The sequence below is a fragment of the Ascaphus truei genome, chromosome 21, assembly GCF_040206685.1.
Source record: "Ascaphus truei isolate aAscTru1 chromosome 21, aAscTru1.hap1, whole genome shotgun sequence".
Taxonomy (NCBI): domain Eukaryota; kingdom Metazoa; phylum Chordata; class Amphibia; order Anura; family Ascaphidae; genus Ascaphus; species Ascaphus truei.
The window spans coordinates 4,790,883-4,805,039 of NC_134503.1; the positions used below are offsets into that span (position 1 = coordinate 4,790,883).

The window sequence follows — 14,157 nt, forward strand, 5'->3', positions numbered from 1 at the left end:
TCAATAGATGTGGATTGTCATTATTTCTCATGTGCTGTCCATGCTACAGCCAGTCATTACTGCCAGTGACCATCTCTCTGCATTATTCTGGGGTTCTGTCTTTTTAAGAGTAGCCCCGCCTCTACCGACCGCCCGACCAATCGGGGGAGAGAGCAGCAACCCGGAAGTATGTCCTAGCGCCACCGCCCTCACACGTGGGAAAGCAGCTGGGCATGCTTGCGGCACGTGGATTGGCTCCGGAGATTGCTGGGCGGAGAGCGCCGCTTGCTACTGGACCCGCCGGGCTGCCATTCTTTATACGGTGCCCGCCTGGATTCGGCGGCAGGGTTGGGCTGCGCGGAAGCTGGAGGAGTCGCTGCCCTTCGGGAGTGATGGAGCGATGAGTGAGTGCAGGGAGGGAGGAAGCAGCAGGGGAGGGAAGAATGACAGAAGCAGGGATGTAGGGTATGACCCTGGGAACTGCCCCCCATGGAGATCTGGCCCAGTATCAACAACATGGAAGGGGGTGTGGGGATGTGTTTAAGTCAACCCACTGCATTGTAAGCTCTTCAGGGCAGGGACTCCTTTTCCAGTTTTATATCTTATTTTTGATTGGATTGCAAATATAAAAACCAGGAATAAATCCCTGTATTGAGGCCCCTGTGGCTTTTGGTGCATTTATTGAGCCCTTATTCCCATTGTGTTACAATATTATGTCCCGTGTATTACAGCTGTGAAGTGCTATGTACATGGATGGTGCTGTAAAGATCTACATACTTGCTGCACCCAAACCAAATGGGTGGGCAATAATTACTTTTACCCAACCAGGAGGGTAAGGGGAAGCAGACTCCCTGCTGTGATGAGGGATACACAATGAATACTTAATGAAGTCGGACAATGTTGGTGTACATAGAACAGTACACGGGTCCCTGGTTTGTAGACCTTGCCGTCCTTACTACATTTCCTAGTCCTTTCAGTACCTGAGGCTAATGGATATAAATTGACATGCCCTAGGTTGCATTGGAACAGGGCCATGGGAGTTATAAATATGTATGTATACACAATTTTTGGTAACATATTGTATTTTTAGGTTCTCGATGGAAGATGGACATGTGAAGCTGCACATTTTTCTTTGACGTTTTAACCCTGACAAGAGGGACTTCACAAGTGCATGATAAGCGAGCGTCTATTTGTATCTGTGTCCTTCGCCCTTTTTAACTATGGCTTTCCGGAGGGCAGAGGGGATGTCTATTATCCAGGCTCTTGCCATGACCGTGGCAGAGATACCAGTGTTTTTGTACACAACCTTTGGACAGGTAAATATGGGTTATCATTGAACTTGACCTTTCTGCTGTTAAGTGTGGATATAGCGATGTGTGACGGCTTCTCTATCATTGCCTGATAAAGTGGAACATATGGCCAGAATGCACTGCTGTCAGATAAGGGATATCACAGCTCAATTGCTCGTTAACTGCCATTGAAGTCATGTCATTAAAAGCAGACTCGAGCTGCAATGCCCCTTGTCAGAGCTTAGTAAATGTCCCAGTTAGAAACATGACGATCGCTGTGTGACATGAAACTTTTGGGGTGGATTATTAAAACAATGCAAATGATGGGAACAGTTTTCCGGATCATCGCTAAATAAAGGGATTTTTATTAAACGAACAAATTTTACCCAACTGGAGAAAAAAAATGACTCCATAACGTATATATCGGGAGTTGGTGTGGGGGTTGACGCCACATTATATCCTATTTTTGGTTCTAGAATTCCCCTCTACACTGAAAATTGCCGTTTTACTGCTCTTTGTCATGGAAGTATCCTAGTATTTCTAAATCAAGTGAATTGAAGATAGAGGGGAAAATCTACAAGTCCACGATGGAATTTAAATACATCAAAGCGTATTGCTGTGTTAATGTTCTTCTAATCAGGAAATCTTGCTGTTTACGTTTTGTTGGGACCTGTGTTGCTATTTTACCGTGACATGTTTTAGAGAAGACTCCTTTTTTGCTTTAATTTGCCTTGAAACACTTCCTGTCCCTGCAGAATACTTTCTCACAGCTGAGACTATCTCCTGGGCTCCGGAGGGTTCTTTTTGCCACTGCTCTTGGCACCGTTGCTCTGGCACTTGCGGCTCACCAGCTGAAACGCCGAAAACATAGAAAGAAACAAATAACGCCAGATAATGGTGGCCTGAAGCTGGGTGGAGTCCCGACATCCGTCTTACCCGCCAGACGCACCTCTTCAGTAAAGAAAGGCGAGTCCCTTAGTGCTACTTTGTGCTGGAGGAGATTTTAATTCTTGACCTTCAGATATTTTTATATCCGAATAATGCAATACGCACATTTTAATGAGATTTGTTGGGCTCGGGCAGAGAACAGTCCAAGGCCTGAATCGGGGTGGAATGCACTGATCCTGATAAGCTGTGGTTTTAATCCCAAATGTAAGTGGGCTGGAAGTTGAGTTTAATAATAAAATAATAAAAGTTCATGCATTGCAGGCACAACATGGACAAGCAGGGGAATTGCCTGAAAAGCCGGGTTGGGTTTTCTGGGTGCTTCCAGAGTGTCCGTTTTGGAACACAGTCTCAATCTATTTGCTTCCAATAGTGCATGTAACACATCGCTTTGCAATAATAATTGCAATCACAACAGCTATGGAACCCGTTGGGGAATTTGGTTGTTGACATCTGTTAATCTCCCCCCTCTTCTATATATCTGTTTAATTGTATAATAATAACTTTATAAGATTAGTGTAAGCTTTTGCTTGGCTCTTAGCTGTCAATTTTCCTTCTGAATGGATAAGTCTCTGATTTTCAGGATACTCCCGCAGGGTGCAGAGTCCCAGCAGTAAGAGCAATGATACCCTGAGTGGCATTTCTTCTCTGGAGCCAAGCAAGCATTCGAGCTCCACGCATAGTCTGGCTTCGGTAAGGTGCGCTAATACGCAACAGGAATGTTTATGGCCTAATGCCATGTGACTTGCACAGCTGTTTAGGGGATCTGTGTAACAGCACAGTAATCTTAAGAAAGATATGAACCTGTGTGTCTGTATATCTCTGCAAAACAAATTCTTATACTGTATATAATTCTAATATTCGCCTCCTCACTGGACAGGTAGTGGCTGTGAACTCCTCTAGTATGAATGCAACTTCTACAGGGCCATGGGAGACCCAGGAAATGGACGAACCAGTAGCGGGGGGAGACTCTAATGCTGAAAATCTTTACATCCAAGGTATATTCCACACAGACAAAGTACCTTTTTTTTTTTTAAAGTTCTTGACCTATTTAGGTTTGCTCACGGTTTTAAGGTCTTATCGACGTAAACTAGTCCCTGAAGCACAACACTGCAGTGGCAATGTGTAACCAAATATGGAATGATCTCTACAGCAGAGGTTCTCGAGCGCCAAACAGGGCAGGTTTTAAGGATATCACAGCATCAGCACAGGGTGGCTCAGTCTTTGACTGAGCCACCTGTGCTAAAGGTGGGACAGCCTTACCTGCCCTGTTGGGCGCTGTTGAGGACTGGCGTTGAGCTCCTCAGCTGTAGCGGACACGAAGTGTTTCTGTGTTTATCTGCATCTTGTACAGGTGTGCTGCTTGCATCACTCCCCCTCGTGTCATTTTGGAGCGGTGCAGGCTGATTAGGAGGTGACCATGTCGTTTTTGTGCTGGTTAGGGATGGAGCTCTTCGAGGAAGCCTTGCATAAATGGCAACAGGCATTGCGCATCGGGCAAAGATGTAACTCTAGTACTCCGACCGCTCAGAATAGTGAGCTCCTCAATGAGACCATCTCTGAGGATATGTCTGAGGTGGGTATCCAGTAAGTAATTCAATGCATGTTGTCCACAACAAAAAGACTACCTGATTGGGGGGGGTTGGACATTCATAACTGGCAAACCTCCATTGTAAATAATAATATAGTAACCTCTTGAGTATGTGTTTGTAAGGCATCTCTGTTCTTTATAAACATAATTTTATTTAACCAACACTTTTTCCTCCGGATGATGGAGTTGTCAAGTATATTGTTACCAAGAATTACATGTTTATACAAGTAGACTTGTGTATTGGTCAGCACATCGCCAGCATAATCCTTGGCCTCATTCCTGGACTCTTCTCTTGCTGGCTGTTTCCATTATAACATACAGCCCATGAGGAATGTGACATCTCTTGAGGTTTACACTACCTTTCCTTGTTATCGCTGTTGCAGGATTCCTGTAACAGAGCGTTTGCAGGCAAGCTGGAGTCCCTTCTGCACCGTGCCTACAACCTGCAGGAAGAGTTTGGAAGCGTCCCTCCAGATAACATACTGATGGATTTGGGTGAGTCGGGGTGTTCACTGTTTTAGCTTCAAATAATGCAATGTTGTTTCTTGATCTAATGCAATGTTGTTTCTTTTTCTAATCGCCGTTAGAACAATGATTTGTGTTTTTTTGTGAAGGAATTTACACATGCCACACACCACCCACCCCACACGCTGCAGTTATCAGTTGTGGCTGATTTTAGGCAGTGTTTGGCTTTGTTCTCTCCCACCCAGAAGACGTCCTGATGTTCCCCCTTGCTGACGGCAGGAGTCCGCTGCGCATGGACGATGAGAACAGCACGACATCTGATGACTCTTTCTTCTCTGCAGCTGAGGTGACATACTACTTTAATTAATCAGTGAAGGCTTCTTTACCAAGTGAACTCCAACATCAAACGTGCAACATTCACACCTCCAGCCTCTCTAGCAGTCCTGTTGGGGAAAACTGGCCAACAATTCCTACATGTCCAAAACGTTGCTGATAAATTAGAGGGGCTAGCCCTCCTTAACAAGGATGTACTACTTCTATCCAAGATGGGTTCTCTTGAGTATTTGTAACTTTTTATTTATTTTAGCTCTTCGACACTTTGCAGTTCAGTGAGGTCCCGTTTCAGGCGCCCAAACCAGCAGCCGCTTACGAAGAAGCGTTGAAGCTAGTACAAGAAGGGAAAGTAACATGCAGGACAATGAGGTAAGGGCCGACTTCTACCAAACGTGTGCCTGTTTTAGGGCGATTCTCACATTAATGCAGGGGGTGCTCAACTCCAGTCCTCAAGCCCCCCCCCACCCCCCCCCAACAGGTCAGGTTTTCTGGATATCCCAGCTTCAGCACAGGTGGCTCAATCAGCTAATTGAGCCACCTGCACTGAAGCTGGGACTGATTGAGCCACCTGTGCTGAAGCTGGGATTCTGAAAACCTGACCTGTTGAGGGGCTTGGGGACTGGAGTTGAGCGCCCCTGCATTCATTTTATCTTTAGTTTGCTTACTATAAGGATTCTTAAGGAAAGGTGGTGATCGCTCATCGGATGAACCTAAATGGCACAGCCCTAAGTTTTTGCAACATGTCTTTGTGACCCGTCAGGACAGAGTTGTTGGGCTGTTACAACGATCAGGATTTCCTGGCAAAACTGCACTGTGTCCGACAGGCATTTCAGGTAATGGGGCTACACCACCCCCTCTCTCGCACCCCTTTACCCTCCTCCAACCTGCTCCCCTTTACCCTCCCCCAACCTCTCTGTTCTTCCATTTTTACCACTGTTGATATTTTCCATTCTCCCTTGTCAGGGACTGCTTCAGGATGAAGGGAACCAGCTGTTTTTTGGTGAAGTCGGCAAACAGATGGTGACTGGACTCCTGGTGAAAGCTGACAAGGTAGTTCAGGGTGAAGGTTTCTCTCACTGTGTTTTGGCGGGGCCGCCGTAGCTGTCCTGCATGCGGGGGAGCCTAGCTAAAGATACACAAGGAAGTTGAATGTTTGTATAACCAGCATGTTCACCACGTCGGTTGTATTTTATAATCCTCCATTTTAAGAGCCCCAAGGGATTCCGTGAAAACTACGCTGAGATGGTGTGTTACGCATTAAAGGAGGACACATGGGCAACCACCCAGAGAGAGCTGGAGGGACGAGGGGTAAGAAAAAGGTGCACTTTGCCTTCTGCACGTGGATCCCACCTCCTCGTTTGCAGTGTTTCCTGTATTTTTTTTTTTTTTACTTTTTTAATGCGTAGCTGCAAATAAAACCTAATATATTTTATTTTTTCCCCTCTCTCTGCTCAGGTGGTCTGTATGAACTTCTTTGATATCGCCTTGGATTTCATTCTCATGGATGCCTTTGAAGACCTTGAAAACCCGCCCTCCTCTGTCCTTGCAGTACTGCGCAACCGCTGGCTGTCCGACAGCTTCAAGGAGACGGTGAGCAGGGTGAACCCCGCTACTAACCCCAGAATCGAGGGGAACCCCCATGTCCTGTGCAGTCTGTCCATTTTCCTAGTTGCTGCGACACTTTCGATCGTTTGACTTGTTTTCATATGTAAAAACGGCCTCTATCCAAAAGCATTTTATTATTGATTATTATTGATTATTGTACGTCACAGTGTACGTCACAGTGTTTGCCTTGGTGTTGATGGGTGTCAGGTTTTTCTAACTAATGGTATTCATTTTTTTTTTTGTCCTAGGCATTGGCAACCGCGTGCTGGTCAGTGCTAAAAGCAAAAAGGAGACTCCTAATGGCAAGTACCTAAAATGTACACTAGGAACAGGGTCACAAGAAGTCCTAGATTTGCAAGATAAAACAAAGCTACAGCTGCCTATATTGGCATTCATGTTAAAGCTGTAGTGCAGTGTCCCTGGGCATCCCTAAAGGGTTCACTGTAATTTGACAATGCATCTGATCTCAGACATGCTATTAGAGAGGGTTGGGGTTCCTTACAATGCATCTGATCTCAGACGCGCTATTAGAGAGGGTTGGGGTTCCTTACAATGCATCTGATCTCAGACGCGCTATTAGAGAGGGTTGGGGTTCCAAACAATGCATCTGATCTCAGACGCGCTATTAGAGAGGGTTGGGGTTCCTTACAATGCATCTGATCTCAGACGCGCTTTTGGAGAGGGTTGGGGTTCCTTACAATGCATCTGATCTCAGACGCGCTATTAGAGAGGGTTGGGGTTCCTTACAATGCATGTGATCTCGGACGCGCTATTAGAGAGGGTTGGGGGCTTCTCAGAATTTCCCAAAAAGGTTGGAAACCACTGATCTAATGTATAGTAGCAATGGGAGATGGTGCTTGTTACAAATCTTTGTAAAACACAAGTACAGGTCGTCTGTAATCCTTTACCCCGAGAGACCATGAAACGCCTTCTTTTATTGCATCCTATTTCAAAACAGGTTCCCGATGGCTTCATTTCCCATTTTTACTCCGTGTCGGAGCATGTCAGCCCCATCTTGGCTTTTGGATTTCTGGGGCCCAAAGAGCATTTGACCGAGATATGTAATTTCTTCAAAGTAAGATTTGGGCTGTGCCTTTTCACTCTCTCGTCACTTGGGTTGTTTTTCAATGTTTTTTTCATTTAATGATGCCCTTTACAAACTCCTAGAAAAAACACTACTCCGATGGGCACTACGGTTTAAAGTAAAATAATAACCTCATTTGCTATACTATGCGGTGACGTTCTGGTCATTAACATGTTGTTGTAGAGCAGGGGTGCTCAACTCCAGTCAAGCCCCCTCCAACAGGTCAGGTTTTAAGGATATCACTGCTTCAGCACAGGTGGTGCAGTCAAAGACTGTGCCACCTGTGCTGAAGCTTGGCTATCCTCAACCTGATCGTGTGTGTGTGTGTGTGTGGTCTTGAGCACTGGCGTTAAGCCCCCGTGTTGTAGAGCAGGAGGAACAAACTTTTTTTCCATGCGCCCCGCCGGCAGTTCCCTTCTCTCTGCGCCCTCCCCCACCCCTGCTTACCTCGGCTCTGGCGTCATGACGTCCCGTTGCCATAGCAACATGACTTCGCGTCGACGCGTGTAAGAAGCTGCCGTAGCCAAGGTAAGTGAGGTTTTCATAGGCCTTCGCCGCTTCCCCGGCACTTGATTTAAGTGCTTTCGGGAAGCGCGTGGGGCCTCTGTAAACCCCGCGCCCCCCACAGTCAGTCTCGAGCCCACCAGTTTGCGCACTGCTGTTGTAGAGCGAGTCCACATTATATTGCTTAAATGACTGTTACATTTGTGTTTTGAAATGGTATAAACATTCTGTTCATGCTTTTCTCTAAGAATGCTGCTTTTAACTAGGACAAGCTGATTGAGATATATGTTCCCCACATTGGTATTTGTTGAGGAATTTGGTTCCTTTTGTCCTTGACTCTGCAACGTTTTGAAAATAAGTTGTTCTCGCGTCTGTCACTGGATGGCTATAATTAGTTTTCTCTTTTTTTCCCCTCTTCCTGCCAGCACCAGATCGTGCAGTATTTAAAGGATATGTTTGACTTGGATAACGTGAGATACACCACCGTCCAGTTGCTGGCCGAAGACATCCTCCACCTTTCCCGCAGACGCAGCGAGATTCTCCTGGGATACTTGGGTGTAGACACTAGAAGTGAAATGAATGGGGACGTCCCTGCTGAAAACCGACCAGTCTAACGCAATCTCTGTCCACAACACTGATATATATATATGGCAATATATGAATACAGCAGAAGCACTGCAGCTTTGGGAGCCTTTTCTGTATGAAGTTGGCCGACCGTTTCCTAAACCCTTTCCAGGGCACTGCTGAAATACAAAATCACTCTTCGTAAGCAACCAAACTACTGAACGCCCAGGCCTCTCTTATTTTGTTTTTCGGGGGGCATAATTATTGATGTGGCCGGTCTACTTTCGCTGAACACATCAAAGCTCAGTCATGTGAAATTCTGCTTTTGTACCTCGTTTTTAGCCACCTGTTTCAATCATAAACTCTTTTTTTTTTTAAAAACAGATTCTTCTGACGGTAGAGGAAGAAAGGATTGCCTTGTATTGTAGCTCCTGTGTTTTTAACTTGCAGAGGTCTGCGGTGCTATAAGCAGCATGTAAGGACAAGAATGCTGCTGTGCGCAGAAAGAACATGGTATTTTATGTTATTTAAAAATATACTTTAATGTGAATGGAGTGGGAATGTAAGTGTTATGTGCAATAAACTCCACTTCGCACAGAACATGAAAGCAGAAGCCATCTGCTAACAAGACACTTCTGTGTCAGAAGGTGTGGTATGTGTAAAGAGGAATATAAGGGTGGGAGTCCTTATACTAATCACAGGAGAGACAAAGGGCAAGATGTATAAAGTATATTGCAGGTTTCTCATTTTAAAACACCATATCTCAAGCATTGTGTAAACCGTGGGATGTGGTGCTTGTACGGATAAGCACATTAGAAACTTATTTTTGTCCAAAAATAAGTGCTCTTTGTCGGAAATAATTGTTGCTGTCGTTTATAAAGTCCTGATTTATATCTGTAGGAGGTGAAACAAATCTAATTTGTTAAAGCAATCCTAGTATTGTACTTGCTCTGCCATGAGAAAGTAAATACCAGTAAGTAGTGGGCGAGTAGCTGCCATCGCAGTTGGGAATCGAACAGACGCCGAACTGTAATTTCACCAATCAAAAAAAACTTTCTATTAAGATTTTTGAAGTTTTTCTTTTAACCTTGGTGTTATGTGTTTGATACATGTGTTATTATTGTGTGCTGTTAAAGCAAATAGTACTTTAAAAATATTGCTGCTTGGTCCCAGCACAAAATAGCAATGGGCTGAAGATTGCAGCACTAATCACCATTGTATAACTATGCAGAGTATCTCTACACCCATAATCACCCAGAGTTTGTTCTCTTTTTAAAGACCACTTTACAATGGCTTCATCACGCTCTACCATGTGTTCTGTTCGGCTGGATCAGGGGTGGCCAACTCCAGTCCTCACTGTCCACCAACCGGTCAGATTTTAAGGATACCCCTGCTACAGCACAGGTGGCTCAGTTGAAGCTTGCGCCACCTGCGTTGAAGCAGGGATATCTTTAAAACCTGACCTGTTGTTGGCACTTGATGATGTGGTGTTGGCCACCCCTGGGTTAGACACTACACCACGCAGATACTGTATGAGGCTCAACTCAACTGGTCTCCAAGAAGCTGTGGACACTAGTTGTTATCGGGGTTTGGAAGGAGGGTCAATGGGAAGAGTGGCAATGCTGTGGTGATTTGAGGGAAAGCTCCAGTTTTCTCTTACAAAGGTGCTTCAGCGCATTGGCCCCGTGTAGTCCTACTCACACGTCTGTATTCTGCAGTATCTTCATTGTCGGTGGGTGTTCGGAACTAAACCGGTTGTCTTCCACCCACCCTATGGTGGTAGAGGAGCCGGGGACACAATAGCCCCTATTCCATTTTCTGTAAAGCAGTCGTCCATTATTTTATTTTTTTCTTGGATACATTTCAATGGAGCTAAAGTGTTCTGCACAGGGAGGTGTGCTCCACAACGTATTGGAATGACCATTGTGATTCAGGCTTCCTAGCGCGAAGTACACCGCCGCGCTGTCTGCTGGCGAGGACCAACATTGTGCAGTCTGCCTTCCGCCTGCTGGAAGTAATGACATTGTGCACTGGTATAGGCAGAAACAAAATGCTGCTAATACGGGTCGCTCAAATGAAAACCGACCGTGGTATGTGTTTCTGCTCTCACATGCTTAATGATAATGCGTTACTTACGGGGAATTCTTCCACCATTCTTTCTAAATTAAGCAAGGGGTTTTTTTTTTCTTTCTATTGTCTCCGTTTTCATTCTCTTCAGTCCCTAAGAGAAGGGATAAGTGGTTGTTAAATGGATGCCCTGTTTAGCTGCAATTCCCCGTGATAACTTATTTTCGATATGTTTTTTTTTTTTTTTTAAACTGACACTGTAACTACAAAGGCCTTGTTTTTTAAAAAAAAAACAAAAACAATTATCTGTGAATGGTCACGCAGTAAGTTTTGGAATACACATTTTATAATGTTAGCGCAAAGGGGGGTGAGCTTTCTGTCGCACTGTTTAAGCTGCAGGGCAAGTGGATAACTGGCAGTTAATATTCAGCTGGTTTTCTAGCTATAACTTCCATATAATAGTATTATAATAAAATACATCTATTCGAATTGTTGTTGTTCTTTGTATGTCAAACTGCTAAATTAACTTGAAAGAGCGGTGGTAATAAGCACTGATGCTAACCTTTTCATGTACCAGGGATACGTGGTCGTTACCATGGGTCTGATGAGGAAGAATGGTGGACCCCCAAGGGGAGCTCAAGCCCCCCCCCCCCCCAACAGGTCAGGTTTTTAGGATATCCAAGCTTCAGCACAGGTGGCTCAGTCGAAGACTGAGCTTCTCATTAAGCCATCTGTGCTGAAGCAGGGATATGCTGAAAACCTGACCTGTTTGGGGAGGGGGTGAGGGGGCTTGAGGAGAGGAGTTGAGCACCCCTTGTCTACCAAATCGAAACAAACGTGAAGCCGCCTCCTGCTTAATTTTGTCAGGGCTGGTGACGGTCGTGATTCATGCTGAAATGATTGCAACCTCAGGAACTAATAAATGTTGAAGGAATTTCTCTTCCTCCCTGCGTCCTGACATTTTAATGTTGAAAAATAGTGTTGGTTTTTTTTCTGATAAAAAGGATTTTTCTCCCTTTTAGCTTTGGGAATTACCATGGTAACAGTAACGCTGCACCGGGCTCTAGGCAGAGCTGCATTGTAACCTCAGGTCCCTTCATTTCTTTTTAATTTTTGTACCACTCCTCTCGTGAACGGATGTTTGTTTTACACGTGTTGGATTAGAATGGACAAGACAAGAGAGATCTCTTTTAAGATTCAAAAGAAAATGGCAATCGCACTGACTGCTATTTTAACAGGGGCCTTCCAAACTGAACTAATGGCGTTGACGTTTTAATGAGTTACATTTTTTAGGGTGATTGGATTTTTGTAAGTTTACATCGCCCCGTTGTTTATTTTCAGTTATTTTTGCCTGCGATGTGAGACGGACCTTTTTTTTTAAATGCCATGCCAAATAGTGCGTGTGGCACAAACCGAGCATTTATTTGGGGTATTTACTCATTGTATAAGTTTCAGTGATTCGGAATGTGTTACTAATAAAACTCTTGTAAACTTGCACAAATAAATTCCTATTTTATGATCAGAAACTTTGCGTTGGTAGGACCCAATTAGATGCCAAAGGGTATTCCCACCCCATAATGATCGTTTAGCACTTCTAATTCTCTCAAACGATGGTGTTCACCAAAGTAAATAAACAACATTATTTATCTTAATGATTGCATTGAGCTGTTTCATCACCACAGGCACAGTTTAGCAACTTCAAGCACAATTAAAGCAACCAAACTTGAAAAATCTGACATGGTTGTCTTTTTTTTTTTTTTTTTAAAGCCGCAGTTCAAGCAATATCCTACATGTGTGTAACAAATCAGTTCTGTACAGCAGGGCCCCGGGTATACGGCGGGTTCCGTTCCAGAGGCCCGCCGTATAGTGAAAATCGCCGGAAAGCGGATCCGGCGCTTTTTCACTTCTGCGCATGCGCAAACTGGTATTTTTGCCGTTCTGCGCATGTGCAACCTATGGTATGCGCGCGGAACCTGCGGTCTGCGCATGCGCACCGGGCACACATGCCCATTCTGCGCATGCGTGATTTACAGACCAACATGGCGGCCCCCTTCTCAGTGCCGCCGTATCAGCGAAGCGCTGACAAACGGGGCACTGCTGTACTTTGAGAAAATACTTCATGCATTTTAAAAAAAATAAAAAGCATTTTAAAGACACTTTTAATGTATTCTAATGTAACAAGCACTTTTGTTCCTATAGCAACCATTTACAAAGTCACATCCCCTTCCCCTTCTGAAACAGCATCACCTTTTTGAGCCCTGCCCTCTCTAGCAGTGAATCAATTGAATCTAGGTCCTGTCTGGTCACATGATCTTTCCAGAACTTTGGCTGTCATTGCAGCAGAAGAGAGGACCCAGGATGCATGTAGTTAACCCCCAGCCGAATCTTCAGCGATCGATTACAGGAGAACGGATCAATCCGCAACTTAGCTAATCACTTGTCAGTGTGCAGATTGTATTGATGCACATATTGAATGGAAAAAAAAAAAAACGACATCTTGAACTGCAGCTTTAAATAAATCAGTTCTGTAGTATTAGATAATACTGGCTTCATTTTTTTTTAACACCTAATGCCATTTTGTTATATATTTTTTATGTACTGATCCTTCTGTGGTGGCTACTGTAACCATTTAGAATGTAGCACCCACTACTGCTTTGGAAACTGGCTCCGACACCTTTTTGAGCGCTGCCTTTTGGCAACAAAGTATCCCAAACAGATCTGTTGCTGTGTTCCAAATAGCAGGCTATTACTCTGAAAACTGTAACAATAATGTGTTACACTTATTGTATTGTATGTCTTTATTTATATAGCGCCATTAATATACATAGCGCTTCACAATAGTAATACATGTGGTAATCGAATAAATAACAGATAATATAAATAACAGATCATGGGAATAAGTGCTTTAGACAAACATAACATTAAGGAAGAGGAGTCCCTGCCCCGAGGAGCTTACAGTCTAATTGGTAGGTAGGGAGAACGTACAGAGACAGTAGGAGGGAGTTCTGGTAAGTGCGTCTGCAGGGGGCCAAGCTTTATGTATCATGTGTTCAGAATATCCACAGTGCTATTCATATGCTTTAAGCAAGTGTGTCTTAAGGTGGGTCTTAAAGGTGGATAGCGAGGGGGCTAGTCGGGTACTGAGGGGAAGGGCATTCCAGAGGTGTGGGGCAGTCAGTGAAAAAGGTTTAAGGCGGGAGAGGGCTTTAGATACAAAGGGGGTAGAAAGAAGGCATCCTTGAGAAGAACGCAAGAGTCGGGATGGTGCATAGCGAGAAATTAGGGCTGAGATGTAAGGAGGGGCAGAAGAGTGTAAAGCTTTAAAAGTGAGGAGAAGAATGGAGTGCGAGATGCGGGATTTGATTGGAAGCCAGGAGAGGGATTTCATGATGGGAGGCGCTGAGACAGATTTAGGAAAGAGTAGAGTGATTCTGGCAGCAGCATTTAGGATAGATTGTAGGGGAGACAGGTGAGAGGCAGGAAGGCCGGACAGCAGGAGGTTACAGTAATTAAGACGGGAGAGAATTAGTAATATAATGTTACATATCAGCTGCAGCATGTCACTGACTGCAGCACAAAGTTAGTCCGTGATTATAGTAGCCGTGAGGAAACAAATATAGCGCCTCAGAAACAAATCAGTGGACGTCAATGAGGGCGGCCATAGTGCGTGCGATGCAGAGCGACTGTGGCAGATTCTTCAAGCTACAAATAATTTTTTTTTTTTCACGCGA

The 14,157-nt window shown here is 44.5% G+C and overlaps 1 protein-coding gene across 3 annotated transcripts; it reads left to right on the forward strand.

Annotated features, from left to right (window-relative positions):
* The first annotated feature begins 218 nt into the window (after positions 1 to 218).
* On the forward strand, positions 219 to 12,159 carry MIGA2 (mitoguardin 2). 3 transcript variants are annotated; one of them, XM_075578630.1, is made up of 16 exons: positions 219 to 383; positions 1,070 to 1,295; positions 2,024 to 2,234; positions 2,797 to 2,906; positions 3,094 to 3,211; positions 3,656 to 3,789; positions 4,188 to 4,299; positions 4,518 to 4,615; positions 4,856 to 4,971; positions 5,363 to 5,435; positions 5,566 to 5,652; positions 5,812 to 5,910; positions 6,058 to 6,192; positions 6,456 to 6,509; positions 7,166 to 7,282; positions 8,221 to 12,159. In XM_075578630.1, exons 2-16 carry the CDS (start codon positions 1,200 to 1,202, stop codon positions 8,407 to 8,409), a joined length of 1,749 nt encoding a protein of 582 aa, XP_075434745.1. In that variant the 5' UTR covers positions 219 to 383; positions 1,070 to 1,199; the 3' UTR covers positions 8,410 to 12,159. The 3 variants fall into 3 exon arrangements, with proteins under 3 accessions (XP_075434745.1, XP_075434744.1, XP_075434743.1); XM_075578629.1 differs by having other exon boundaries at positions 220 to 439; positions 4,515 to 4,615; XM_075578628.1 differs by having other exon boundaries at positions 220 to 383; positions 4,515 to 4,615.
* The last annotated feature ends 1,998 nt before the right edge of the window (positions 12,160 to 14,157 follow it).

What these genes read in the sequence shown, in the direction of transcription:
- MIGA2 (XM_075578629.1), top strand. Translation starts at nt 1,200, where the DNA reads ATGGCTTTCCGGAGGGCAGAGGGGATGTCTATTATCCAGGCTCTTGCC. An exon ending in CACCTCTTCAGTAAAGAAAG is followed by an intron (nt 2,235 to 2,796) that starts GCGAGTCCCTTA and finishes TCTGATTTTCAG; the next exon opens with GATACTCCCGCAGGGTGCAG. An exon ending in GAGAGCTGGAGGGACGAGGG is followed by an intron (nt 5,911 to 6,057) that starts GTAAGAAAAAGG and finishes CTCTCTGCTCAG; the next exon opens with GTGGTCTGTATGAACTTCTT.